The 14750-nt window shown below is 38.4% G+C and overlaps 1 protein-coding gene across 19 annotated transcripts in view; it reads left to right on the forward strand.

Annotated features, from left to right (window-relative positions):
* Positions 1-393: 393 nt before the first annotated feature.
* TCF4 (transcription factor 4) overlaps positions 394-14750 on the forward strand; it is a 351743-nt gene continuing 337386 nt past the window's right edge. For 3 of the 19 annotated variants that reach the window (XM_082699626.1, XM_082699642.1, XM_082699640.1), the window contains exons 1-3: positions 1622-1793; positions 3158-3249; positions 4991-5063. In XM_082699626.1, the coding sequence (XP_082555752.1) occupies positions 3178-3249; positions 4991-5063 (145 nt within the window). In that variant the 5' untranslated portion in view covers positions 1622-1793; positions 3158-3177. Of the gene's footprint in view, positions 967-1621; positions 1794-1882; positions 2250-3157; positions 3250-3456; positions 4329-4433; positions 4610-4990; positions 5064-14750 lie in introns of those variants that run through there. The other 16 variants (XM_082699615.1, XM_082699616.1, XM_082699639.1 and 13 more) reach the window with 15 other exon arrangements.

The following is a 14750-nucleotide window of genomic DNA, read 5'->3' on the forward strand; positions in this document are numbered from 1 at the left end:
GCCTCTCCCCAGGCTCCCCTCAGGGTGAGCCAGGGGATCTGAGTCCTCTGAGGAAATCCGTGGTGTGTAATGCCTAATTTATTTTGGAAACTACACTTCTAAGTAAAAAACAAAAACAAAAACTAAAACAAAAAAACCACCCCAAAAGCAAAAATACAAAAACAAAAAATAGGGAGAACCAAGGAAAGCGAACAAGAAGCAGAGCACAGGAGCACGGGGCCTGCGAACAGCCCCAACCTCAAGACCCCTTACGGTTCGGCCCCACGCGCGACACCAGACTGAGCCCAACCACCCGCCTCCGCTCCCGGAGGAGGCGTGGCCCGCACGCGCCGCCATCTTAGGTGCCTCTCTAGGCGCTCTGTTTACTACTCTATGGCCGCTCGCTCCCGCCCCGCCCCTCCCCAGTCATTGTCTGGAGGAGCAGCCGCGGCCGCAGCGCCTTCTCTTTATAAGCCCGCAGTGCCCGGATGTGAATGGATTACAATGTATCTTTCAGGGAAACCTATTATTATCAATGTGACTCCACGGGGGAGTCAATGGTGATGATGATGAGGAGGAGGAGGATGATGATGATGAGACACCTCTAAACTTGGAACAAGTTTAAGACTTTATAAGAGGAGAAGAAAAAAAACCCACCAACAAGATTTGTTTGAGGAAAAATTCTAACTATCCTGTATTGATTTTTTTTTATAAACAATAAGAAAAAGTTGTTGGATTTTTTTTTTTAATGATTTCTTTTTTGGGGGAGGGAATTTTGTTGCAGTTTTATGGTGGAAAATGCAAAAACCAGAGCCAGGTGCATAATCTTGTATTCTGTGGATATCCCTGGAGCAGAACTGAGTACCAGTTAAAATACTTTTTTGGGGGATACACATGTGAGATACTAAGTACTTGCAGAAGATTTTTGTCTTTCTTTTTAAAGTCACTTTCCTTGGAATATTGTGAGCATATTTGTGGCCATTTAAGGTAACGTTACAATTTGCTGTCAGAGTAAACTGTTTGTAATTGAATTTAATTTTTAAAATGTCGATCCCAATGTTTTATTAAAACAAAAGGAACAATCTATTAAATAATTGCCAATGGGAAAAAGTGTGTGCATGCATTTTGTGTATGTACTTGCACATCTAGTAATTACAGGGTTTCTGGAATGTGTATTTTAACACACGTTAAAATAGCGTATGTTGCATATACTGGTTAAAGCACGGTTGTTATTATGAAACGATAGAATTATGAAGCTTAATTTTAATCCTAAAAAGTGATGTGAAAAAGTATGTTTTAAGAGCATGCAAGGCCTGCAATGGTAAATGTTGAATTCAAAACTTATAGTGCTGGCGAACGGGGACTTAGCGTGGCTAGGAACTCAAGTGTAAAAACAAAACAACATCCACCCTCAAAAATTGCCTTTTTTTTTTTTTTTTTTGGCGAAGTTTGCAGCTATACTAATCTGTGACTTAAAAGGGAGGGGAAAGAAAGTATGCAATTTAGGTTTCGCCCCCAGTGCAAAACTACCGAAATGAAAATCTCCCCAGCAAAATGTGGTTTGGTTTATATATGGAAAAGAAAAATATTGTTCCTCTTGGCAAAGTCTTTTTGCATCACGTGTATTTGCAGCCTAGTATAAACTTGCTTTGCTGTGTGTGGATGTGTGAGTGAGAGGGAACGAGAGTCAGAGAAAGAAAGAAGTGAGGGGATGTAAACTCGAATAAATTTCAAAGTGCCTCCGATGGATGAAACGAGCAAAAACTGAACTGTTCAGGCTTCAGATTGTAACTGACGATCTGAGGGAAAATGAGGTGCTCGACGAATTTTCGTTTGTATTTTTTTGCGAGGCGGGGGAGGTGTTGAGATTTTTTGGGGGTGTGTGTGTGTATGTGTGTGTATGTGTGTGTGTGTGTGTGTGTGTGTGCATCCCAGCCAGCCCGACCCGAGTGAGCCGCGTCTCGCCGCCGGAGCCCCCCCACCCATTTCTTTGCTGAACTTGCAATTCCGTGCGCCTCGGCGTGTTTCCCCCTCCCCCCTTCCCTCGTCCCCTCCCCTCCCCGGAGAAGAGAGTTGGTGTTAAGAGTCAGGGATCTTGGCTGTGTGTCTGCGGATCTGTAGTGGCGGCGGCGGCGGCGGCGGCGGCGGGGAAGGAGCAGGAGCGGGCGCGGGCGCAGGAGGAGGAGGTGGTGGTGGTGGAGGCAGTGGTTAGACATGAACGCCGCCTCGGCGCCGGCGGTGCACGGAGAGCCCCTTCTCGCGCGCGGGCGGTAGGTACCGGCGCCGGCGGGGCTCGGCGGGCTGAAGCGCCGGGCGGCGCGGGGCTGGGGCTCGGCGGCTCCGCACGCGGCTCCGCGCTTCCCGAGCGGCGGGCTCCCGGCTCCCGGCGCTCCCAGAAGAGACACCCCTTCCCCTCCCGCGCCTCTTCCCTCCTCCTCATCTCTACCCCCCCCGCCCCCCCTCCCCAGCAATGCCACTTGGAGGGACCGATGACTTTGCCAAGGGCCTGACTTTAATTTTTACAACCCTTTCTTTCACAAATTAGGGTGCTGGACAATTACAGGACCCGACCCTCCACTTTGCTCCCCCCCTTTCGCCGACCCTGTCACCCCTCCCCCTTTGGACGTGTTTTCACTCCAGAGACGCTCATCTTTAATTTCTTTATAGCTACTTTGAAATGCAGAGGGGAGTGGTGTGTGTGAGTGTGTGTGCGTGTGTGTGAGTGTGTGAATGTGTGTGAGGGGGGGTGGGGTGGAGGGTGGGGGGAAAGTTGAGACCGGATCGTTCTGAGTAGTTTCTCTTTTCTCTGTGATCCATTCATTTCTCGCTCTACCTCCTGTTGCATAAAATGATGCGCTGAAGAGCGGCTTTTTTTTTTTTTCCCTTCCCGGATTTGGTTTTATAGTGGATGTTACCAGTTTTGATCGTCTCTTTGGAAATACAATATCAATATCGCTTTTTTTTTTTGCTATTGCTGCCTATTCCATCTTAAAAAAAAAAAAAAAAACAACAAACAAAACAAAACCAACAAACTCTCCCATCCCTCCCTCCTTTCCACCTTAATCCCGCCCGCCCCCACATCCCCACCCCCAACCCCCCCAGTCTCCAAAAATCCGATTGTGTTTTCTCCAAGGATTGGGACTGGATTTTCTGATTGCGGTTATTTCCATGTTTCTAGGTTTGTGTGATTTTGCTAAAATGCATCACCAACAGCGAATGGCTGCCTTAGGGACGGACAAAGAGCTGAGTGATTTACTGGATTTCAGTGCGGTAAGAAAGAACGGTGGAAACTAACAACAGCTGTGAAAAACAAAACAAAACAAAACAAAAAAAAACCCAAACACTTCAGCTAGAAACCAATAGTAGTCTAAAGGACAGGAATAATTTTTAATTGGCTGAATCCTTGGCAAACACGAAGGTCTTTTTGATAAGTTTTTAACTACAATTTTTGGGTGTGATGGACGATTCAGGCTTTTTTTTTTTTTTTTTTCCCAGAGTGTAATTACTTGCCTTGAATTCCCTACCCACCGGACCTCCAAAATAATGGAATCTCACCCCAAATGAAAGGACAAACAGACAAGCCTAAAACCTGGCTTTATCTGAACATGAGAATACTCCTAGTACTTTGCATACTACTTGTTTTGTTTTATTTTATTTTTTTTTCTGGAAATGGAGAAGAGAAAATAGGAGACCTAGTTGTCTCTTAAAGTTTTAAATTGATGATGCTTTGGGTTCGTAGGACCTGTAGTCCTCTTAGTTGCATCTTTTCCTAGGATTCTGAAAACTCGTGTATGTGTACCGAGCATCATACACTCCTTAGACTCCTTTAGACTGTTTTGGTAAATTTCGCAGTCGTGATATCAACACGAAGCCAAACTTACACACTTGTGGAGTTTTACGGCTGTAGTTGGTCCCTCTCCATCCCTTTGCTTCCCTTTCCCAAACCAAGTCCCAGACCTGTCAGGGGAATTCATTCATTTTTAATGCCAGATGAGTTTGGTGTAAGATGCATTTGCAAAGCAAAATAAAAAGAATCCACAAAACACACAAATAAAATCCAAACCGCCTTCTAAGTGGGGCTCTTTCATGTTGCTGCTGCTGCCGCCGCTGCTGCTGCTGCTGCCGCTGCTGCTGCTGCTGCTGCTGCTGCTGCCGCCGCCGCCGCCGCCGCCGCCGCCTCCGCTGCTGCCACTGCTGCCGCTGTTGCTCTTCTGGACCTTCTTCTGGAGAAATGGCTTTCGGAAGTTTTGCCAGGAAACGTAGCCCTAGGCAGCTTTGTAGCCCCCTTTCTGCTTGCTGCACTTTCTCCATTCGTTCCTTTGCTTTTTGCAGGCTCTGACTCAGGGAAGGTGCGCATTATCCACTAGATACGTCGAAGAAGAGGGAAACCAATTAGGGTCGAAATAAATGCTGGAGAGAGAGAGTGAGAGGGAGAGAGAGAGAGAGAGTGAGAGAGAGTGAGAGAGAGAGTGAGAGAGAGAGAGAGAGAGAGTCTTGCTACAAATTGCTCTCATGTTAGAGACGAAATGAGAATTTAGTGCAGGTGGCACTTTTATATTTATTTGGGTTCACATATGACAGGCAAATCCTATACGGGATGGAAATGGACATTGCCACGTTTATGGCCAAGGTTTTCAATATAAAACAAACAACTTTGTTCTTCTCCTTTGTAAAACTAGTGTTTTCTAGAGAGGCCGCTGCCCTCCAACTTGAATCTTGATAACATTATGGGGACTGTGTTTGTTTAAAGTGTAGCAGTATTGCCTAGTGCTGGCAATCTAATGAATCTGAGGAAAAAGGAACAGGACAGAGTGGTAAAGGGGTTGGGGGGGGGAGGTGACTGGTAATGTTAAGCTTGTTTTGGTTTTAAGTTGGATGGTGATGTATTTTACTAAAATGAACCTTTAGCCTAAACTCTTAAGCTATTTGGTAAGAGTGTGAAAGATCTTTGACAAACTCTAAAGGCACAAATGTCTTCTTTTCGACAGTAATATTTCTTTGTTTCTTTTAGATGTTTTCACCTCCTGTGAGCAGTGGGAAAAATGGACCAACTTCTTTGGCGAGTGGACATTTTACTGGCTCAAGTATGTAAATTCTTTTCTTAGCATGTAGTTCAATGTTCTTAGCTGTTTATTCACTCTGTATATTTTTGGCTCTGTTGAAGTGTTCTGAAAAAGTCATTGAAATTTTAGCCTGTAATGATACGGTTATTTCATTATCCATCAGTAGTATAGCTTACACAAAATGTTATCTTTTGCAAAATTAAAATTAGGGCTTTTTTTTTTTAATCAATCAAGGAAACTTAAGAATTCCATTACTTAATTTAAAAGCAATTTTCTAATACAGTTGTAATCAGACATGTGAAGATAAGGCCAGTGTTGACATGGGGAAAATGAATTTATTTCCCTATTTGAAAATAGAGGGGAAAAACTAACTTTCAAAAAAAGGGAAAATCCCTTGTAAATAATATTAATTATTAGGTACTATGTATAATTAACCCTTTTAAAGAAGTGAGCACTTAATTTTGCAGATGAATCCTGCATAGTAAACCCTAGCTGTAAATAGAGAGTCTCTTGCTCGCTGAGAGCAAAATATGAATTCATTTATCTTTAAAATATTCTTTTTGGTGCTTTAGCTATTTTTTCCTCTAAGCATTTCCTTGTGCAGTGAATTTTTGCTCTATTTAAAGTTGCAAATATGGAAGGACTTTTACATTTTATAAATGAAAGGTCTTTGGGTGATGCTTTAAGAAGATGTTAGCGTTATTCACAAAGGAATCTGTGTGCGCAATGATTATCTGGCATCTAAGGAGGAGATTTAATAGGGGACTCCCTGAAGGTCTCTTATTAAAGTGAAAACTGAAAATATCATATTTATTTAAAAAAAATTTTTTTTTTTTGGTCCAGCATATAGGAAAGAAGCATACATGGTTGCCTGCTATCCTTTAGGTTTAAGCTTAGATCCATTTACACTTTTTAAGCAGCTGTAGTATTTTAGGAGTTCTGGCAGTGGTAATATTACATTAGACTGAGTACCACTCTTAAGTCAGACTGGTAAATGTTGACATCTTTTAGCTGTGAGATGCCAGTGGAATTTTCTGTTAACTGTTGAATTTAATTTCACATCTCTTAATTTTCATTTGATGCTCTGGCAATGACAGAAATCTGTTGATCTTTGTGATATGTATAATTGGTATGCTTCTATAAAATCAATGGCTTTTGAAAGTTGCTCATTTCTGAGTAAGTTACTTCTCTTTCTTCTGTCTCCCATAAGACTAAGTTATAACTCCATAATTTGATTTATAATGTTAGAGACTATAAGATGCCTCCTATAAATCTATTTTATCTTTTAAATTTTGGGGTCCACTTTGGTTAAAAGTACTATTGACTATATATTTGTGTTTTGCTGCCTTGGACCCTGTTATATATATTTTCCATTAAGGGACTTCACATCTTTTGTTGTCTTGGTATTATGCCTTCCAAACTTTGGTATTATATTCTCTACGTAACTTTGAAGTACAGATCAGTATAATATCTCTTGTAGACAAATTAATTTTTCATGTTAGACAGTATCAAAACAGTAACTAACTTTATCTCTGACAGTAATTTTCTTTATGATTTTACTTAAGAAAATGTGTATTCAGCTTAAATCTAAAAGTAGATTATGTCAGAAAGGCCCAGAGATAGACTGCTTTCAAAGTGCAAAAAACTCTTTTGTACTGTGTGAAAACTGATACATTTGGAATAACTTAAGTGTATCAGCTTAGGTATGGTTTAATAAAGTAAAGTAATTTAGGAGCATGAAATTGTGTTGCATTTAAAAAGACAACTGTGCATCTGGTCCCTTTTTTGTGTTCACATTTAAATACAGTCTTTGCTATGATGTTTAAATGTTTACAGAGAGTACAGGCTTGATAAGTATGAATATGTATTAATGCATTTTAGTAAGTGATTATATATTGAACTTACACAGTTCTTAAGACAAATATATCTATCTGTCTATACACACAAACACACAAGTACACACACACAGGCATAATCCTAGAAGAGACTTTATCCTTAGTAAGACATGTTATGATATTTCTAATGAGGATGCTGCGATTATTTTAAGGTGCTGAACACTAAGTTACAGTGCACCACAGTTGGCAGTTTTCAGGCCCAAATGTTTACTTGTAAAGGTAAAAAAGTGCAGTGGCTATTTTGTTCTGGCAGCTGGATTGAAAATGCAGGGTATTCATCCACTGTGGTATGTTGGTGACTCTAATAGATGGAGTACAGATTGTAGTGTTGGTTTTTCTCATCTATTCAAGACATATTTGAACACAGAGCTATTAGTGAAAAAAATGGCTTATATTTCCACTCTACGACAGAGATAAATCTCTTTTTAGAATATCAAATAGAAAAATCAGTAAAACTGTACTTTGCTCTTTAACTGGAAGGATGAACTAGGAAACTTTGGACAGAGAAATAATTTTCTAAATTTGCTGCAGGTTCATATCCATTGTCTTGAGTGGCCTCAGATGTCCCTCTCATGGGTAGTTTTGAAACTTGGGTCTAAGAAAAAAAGACCCAGACTGTAAGTAAACTGTTCATATTTGCAAAACCAGCCATATTTCTTCAAAGTGAGGCATAAAGTTTCCAATAGCTTTTGAATCGATTAATATAGGATCCACCATTGTGGTTTGCAATGTGGGAATGAAAGTAAAGTGTGGCCATATTCTTTTTAATCTTTCATTTCACAAACATGGTTTTCCCTACCACCTTAAGAAATGGTGAGGCTGCTGGGGAGAATGGAATGTAACCTGAGCTACAGCCTGACATTCCCAGGGAGCATTTTTCACTTGAAAGGCTTTTGTCAACCCAGGAAAGGACCAGCAGTTTTTGTTTGATGTTTGCAGGTGTTCAGCAGAGAGCACTAAAACAATTCAGCCATGGTGGTTCAGAGCTTCCATGACCTTAACAGAATGAATTGGTGGGCTCTGGAATTATTTTTAAGAAATAGTTGTAACCTATATGGTAACTTACACAAAGGGATTTAATATCCGTTATATCATTGTTCTTAAAAACAAACTAAAAACATACACATGCCTGGATGATTGGAAAATTATTCTTGTTAAAAAGTAGGGTGGCAAAATCACCAAAAGGAAAAAAAAATGCACCTAGGGGCTATAATTCATTTATGAACAGGGGTTTTTATTTTCTGTTATAACAAAAATATAGTTTGTTTGGTTACCTTTGAGTCTTTATGAGCAAAAGAGAAACATACTAGCTTTGGCATCTTTTTAAAAAGTAGTTTTCGAGTTGGGCCACTAAAATGATCTATACTCAAGAACAGCCCTTGTCACATCTGTTCCATATATTTACAGTTCGTCTGTGATGGATATTACATCTTCCTCCTTAGTTTAAAAGTTGAGCTTTCCCCCTCATAACTGTTTAGTTTTACTTAGGTGTTCAGTGTTTGTCAAAGATTGCCAAATGAATGGGTGTTTGAACGATTAAGAGCAGCAGTCAAACTCACCACATTCTTGTTGTGGTCATTTGTGGAAGAGGAGAAACATTGTTTGATGTTCGTACAGGTTAGTTAACCTCTGTGCACATAACACCAAAATGACACATCAATTTAGTAAATTCAGGGAGAAAACAATTGATCCAATGGGCGCTTTTCATATCACAGAGAAAATTCAAATGGTCAGCATCCTGAATTTCTATCCGTAACAGTTTGAGTTCATGGTTACGGTGTGAAAAAAAAAAATGTATCTCTCCTTAAAGGCATTTGTTGAAAGAATCATTTAACTGTGTGTGTGTGTGTGTGTGTGTGTGTATTTGTATGTATGCGTACGTTTTAAAACCGCCTTACAATTCACAATGGTGATATGGCGTTTTTGTAAGGAGTGGAGTAATTTAGTAGATTTAACAATAAGTAAAGTGGCACTAAACCCATTATACTAGAATCATAGAATTTGGGGGATAGCAACCCCTTACGAGTAGACAGCCCAGTGCCTTCCTTGTGCAGTCGAAGAAAGCTGAGGTTCCCACCTGTGCCTTTATTTGCTATTCTAAAACACAAGTTTTGATCTGCTGATTCTGTCTGGCCCTGCACATCCTCTGGCTCCACTACTCTGTTTTTCTATAATCTGTGTTGCTTAATAGGGGTATAGGGTGTGTGTGTGCTGCTACTGCTTCTGCATGTGCCCTTTGAATGCTTTTTAAGGTTTAGAACTGTATTTTGGATTATTGATCAATCTCTTTCACGTGACCTCCCCTGTGATTATGTGCAAGATACCAAATTGAATAATAAGGTTTGGGTGGGCATGACACTGACAAAATTTAAGTGCTTCTTAATATGTGAAGTGGCGTATTGTGCACCTTATGTTTATTGGATCTTTTGAGTCCTCACAAGAGCCATGAGGTGCAAGGATTGCCATGCTCAGTTCATAGATGAGGAGACTGAGATTCAGAGATGTTCAATGACATGCTCTCAAGGCAGCCAGTGATAAATCAGTTGTAAACCCAGCTCTGCTTAACTCGGTGTCCTTTTTACACATACACACATAGCCTGATATAGATTATTTTTCAAGATTATATTAGACATGAGAATATATTATTGAGGCTTGGCATGTAATATTATTCCTGATCTTTAGAGTAGATAAGCACTTTTAAAAAACATATTTGAGATAATGGTATAAACCGTGATATTTTTCCTGCCTTAGTATCCAGATAAGCTGGCTTTCTAATTTATGTTGGATTGCATTGTAATTTAGTCTATTATTATTATTATGAGGAGAATATAGGAGATCTTTCAAAAGTTATGCTTTCCTTCTGTTGTGGATAGACAGTCTGCATGGGTGCCCATGAAAATACTTCATTTTCACTTATTTTTGTGTACCTCATCAAACCAAAAGTTGAGGTAATCGAGCCTGCTCTGTTAATATCTAAAAAATAAAGATTTACTATTTTTAAGTGTAAAAAAAAGTTTTGCAGTTCATTGTTAGATCTTTGAAACTTAATATTCAAGAACAATAATCCTGAACTCCATCTGCATCACTAAAATAAGCAGTTTGGAAGTTTTGATGTGTCTATTACCAGACATGTGCTTAAAATGTTACGTTTTCTAAATTCAGAAGGAAGAAGCAGTACTCTATTTGACACTGACTTAAGTAAATAAAATGCATTAAACAAGCATGGGGATCCAAGATCTGTTGAGACAGAAATGCTTAACATTTTTGACAGCATCAGCAAATTATCTTTACCCTACTATTGTAATGAGAAAATCACTTAAATAACAGATGAACAGCTAAGTCACATAAACATATATAATAGAACTATGTAATGAAAGTTTATGCTGTTAATTGCTCGAATCTGTCTTAAATGCTTAGAATCATGGAGCAGTAAAGACTGTCATATAAACAGTTTTGTTTTGAGCTTAAAATTATTCCTTTTTGCTTTCATCTGCTATGATAAACAAAGTAATTTTGTAAGCTTTACAGATCAAACATTTACTCCTAATGGTAAACTACATTTTATATTGGAAGTTTGCAACCTCGTCCAAGGCATAGAGTTGAGTCCTGGTGGCCCCAGGCCTGTGATTTTCAACGTTTAGTATTATGATGCTATTTAGATCTGTTCCCATAAGCCAAGATAACAGATCTCAAGTTGCCTAATAAGGAACATGGTGTGTTTTGAAATGTTCTTCAGTTTACAAGTCTTGAACCAAAATGTTCTTGGCCAAACCTTTAGAATATAAATCTATATGTTGAGTAAGTCAGATCTCGCCCAGATAGAGCATCAAACTGAAGCTAGGTAGGAACAGAAAACAAATCCCCCTTTCCTTATTTTTTCAATTTATGAGCTATATTTTATGACCAGGTGTTAGTCCAAGTTAATTAGATAGCACTAAGTATTAGTGAAAGTATAGCATACCATAGGGTTGTGTTTTTTTAAAAGGTTATTTATATCAATGGTTTCTTATTACTCTGAATGAAATTTTCAAAGTTGACCACCACCTTTATAAGCTTACACTTGGGAGCCCATTTAGACTCAATGGTGAGTTTGCACATGGTTTTAGGCTGATATATATATATAGATATATATATATCTATATATATATATATTTTTAAAGATTTTATTTATTTATTTGACAGACAGAGACCACAAGTAGGCAGAGAGGCAGGCAGAGAGAGATGGGGAAGCAGGCTCCCAGCTGAGCAGAGCTCTATCCCAGGACCCTGGGATCATGACCTGAGCCAAAGGCAGAGGCTTTAACCCACTGAGCCACTCAGGCTCCCTTAGGTTGATATTTTTGAACCACATGCCTCCCAATGCTTATGAGAGAGACGATTGAGAGGTACTCATCTAATCTTTAGAGAAGATTGGTTGACCCTCTGTTATAAGCAATATATGTATCTTTTATTTAGTGTCTGACTTGTTGGAGTAGCGAAAGTGTTGAAAAAAGGTTGTCATGTTTGCTTTCATTTCCAAAATAAATAAAGGCCTAGTTAATCAGCATATCAAATACCCAGGTGTGTTTAAAATCAGTTTATATGGATGAATTTCAGGACCGTAAGAAAGTATTTTATTTAAAGGTGCAGCCACAAGATTGTTCAAATGGATGCTTTTGTACTTTTGTGTGACAATTAACATTTAATGAATGACTTTCTAGACTGCCATTGGTGGTAATTACTATATGTAGTTTATTAACTGCGATCCATTGTTGGATGTGCCTGTATTGATTTGTTTTGCAAACAACTCTTCACATGTTCAGCAGTATTTGTACGTTACTTTTTAGAGAACCTGTTTCATTTGCTGATTGCCTCTAAAAATTTTAGCTTACAAATCCTCATGTGCTAAAATGCCTCTTAGATCAGAGTCATTTTAATTGAATTAAAAATTCATCAACTTTTCAGCTATAAAATTTTTGCATTTAGATCCTCAGGGAATCGCAAAGGAACTACACAATATTGATTTTAAAATAACTAATTTATAGAAATTTAGGTTTATAAGAGACTTTAGAGATGCTCTGTTATTTTTTAGGTGAAGAGCCCAGGCTTGGGAGGAGTAAGTGTCTTTTGCCCAAATCTTACAGTTGGTTATTGGCTATAATGGGGCAGAAATACAGATGTCCTGACCTGCTGGTCAGGGACCCCATGCTGCTTTTAATTAAAGTTTGGACTCAATCAGTTGGTACCAACTGTATGTTTCTTAAGAAGAGGAAAACGTGTATAATCTTCCATTTCTGAAAAAATAATAAAAGTTTAGGTTATGGGAGATGGACATCATAATCCAGCTCACTTGTCATCATGTGTTCCAATTTGGCTAAGGCAGTTGACGAATAACTGTTAAAATGTATTGTGTTATTAAAAATAACAAAGTAAGACCCATGATTAAATATCAGGGCTGTAATTTAATCTCGGGGGTTCTGGTGCTGTTCATAAACCATTTGGCTTTTTTCTGTAACAGATGACGTCAAAATACAGCTTGATTGAATTATGACCCTGGGTTCCAGGAGCACCTGCTTATGCCTCCTTACTTCACGGCATGTCAGCATTTCCATTACAAACTTTTTTTTTTCCCCTGACATTTTTAATTTTAAATAGTTAAACTTTGACTGATGTTTGGCATATAAACTTTCAGCCCCCCGGGAAAAGACTATTTTCCCAATAAAACAGAGAAGGTGGTGACAAAACCCCATTAGAGAATGCCGTTTAGAATGCTCTTCCTTGCTTTAATCTTCCATTAATTTAAACATTCCCCTTTGAGGTACTTAGCTGAATTGCAGAGCATCCAAATGGAAGGTTTTTAATTTCAAATTTCCCAAGCCAAGACTTAAATACAAGATATTTAAGGTCTGTTAAACTAGGAAAAGACCTAGCTTATAGAAAAGAGGATATTGAAATAACAGCTCTGGACACTACAGTTTCTTTCTCTGTGAAATGCTGAGGAACAAGACATGAAAACATGCAAGTTGGTGTACCTTGTCAGTGATGACTTTTATATCTACTTATGATGAGTAAAAATGGATAATGTATAGTTTTGAAAGGTATATTTATTCCTCTCACTATCTGGAGACTTGTAGCATACATAGTTTCTGTTTTACCCCCTCAGGTTTTAATGTGTTGGCCATAGAGATAGAATGTCGTTTCCATCTAGCTACTTACCTTCCTATCATAATTCTTGTTGATGGTTCACCTAGTAGATATTTGTAGTACCTGTTATGCTCAAGCCCTTGTGTTAGTAATTATAAGATAGAGAGGGACTTTAGGGAGATAGGTCCTGCCCTGAGAGGGCATAGATTCTGACAGGAAAGGCTAGAAAACCACATATGAAATTAATAATCAGTGTCCAAAAGACGAATGCCATTTATGTTGTGGGAGTTTAGACAAATAGAAATTATTTCTTTTGGAGGAAAGTAAATAATGAAGGCTTCATGGACAGATCAACTCCGATCCTTAAAGGAGAGGAGAAGCATTTTGATGGATGGGGGCATTGGGACTGAGCATTTTGTGTCAAGGTCCCCTGTGAAGCAGACACAGAGGAAGGCTATTGCAAAAGATGATTACAGATATCTCGAGAAAGAGAGACAGAGAGACTCCTCACCTCTGCTGTGGAGTCAGCTCTGGTCTGGACACCTGCAAGGAATTTTACACGCAGTGTCCCTATTTTGGAAACCTTTTTTTTTTTTTTCCCCCTTTCCTGATTTTAGGATTTCCACAGGGGCATTAATGATTATAATCTAGTTTCTTCCAAAAGTATGTGTTCTAATGGCAGTATCAGGATGGAAATCATACTTTTTATGTTTGCAGGTCCAGACTCTTCCTATTATATCATTCAGCAACGAAAAGTTTCTTGAGCCAAAATGATAGCTACCGTGGAGAAAATTATTTATTTAACTGGATTCTGGAAATCTAGATTCTTTTGCAGTGTTTGCTGCTAAGTAGCTGCTTCATTTTGACAAAGCGATTGAACCTTAAGGCCTACATCTTAAAGCTGAAAAAATACTTTGAAACTTTCCAGTGAAACTTAGTAAGGGTTTTTTTTTTTTTTTTACCATACTTAACAATATTTTCAGATTGCAAGAATTCATCATTATAATTTTATTATTACCACTATCATCACCACCACCTGAACCACCTCTTTTGGTTCAAAAGCTAGCAGGGAAATGTGATAGTTATTATTGCCTTATTATACATTCAGAAATCCATTTAAAAGAGACATTCTCAAAGATACTGTGATCCTAGGCAAAACTTACACAGTTTTTGTAAAAAATGTTATGAAGTGGCCAGATATCCCTTTGGTTAAAATCTATTGTAATTATATCACAAATAGGAAAAAATATATAGAAATACCATCCTCTCCTTGAGTATTGATGATTTCAGATTGAAATGTCTTTTTCCTTGTGACATCCAAGTATTTCAGTGTGTAACACATGCTTTCAATTTCCACAAGGAGCCAAAAAATTCAAGTGATGGTTGAAATAGGCTTAAGAAGAACTTATTAATGTATGATTGTATTTGCGACATTGTAGAATCAAAATTTTATAACAAAGAGAATATTCTAGATCCTTTTTTAAGGAATGTCAGTTATGAACCTATGTATCCCCAAAAGTTATCTTTCACTTTCAAAAATAAGGGATTCATAGTAAAACTATTTTGCAATGCTACAACTTTAAACTCAGAGAAGAAAAGTTTTGGTCATCAGATGACAATAATATTTCAAGATTGACTAAACAATTTCATACATAACCCAATTTTGTAGTTTGGAAAGCAAAGACCAAGG

The sequence above is a fragment of the Mustela nivalis genome, assembly GCF_964662115.1.
Source record: "Mustela nivalis genome assembly, chromosome: 14".
Classification (NCBI taxonomy): Eukaryota; Metazoa; Chordata; class Mammalia; order Carnivora; family Mustelidae; genus Mustela; species Mustela nivalis.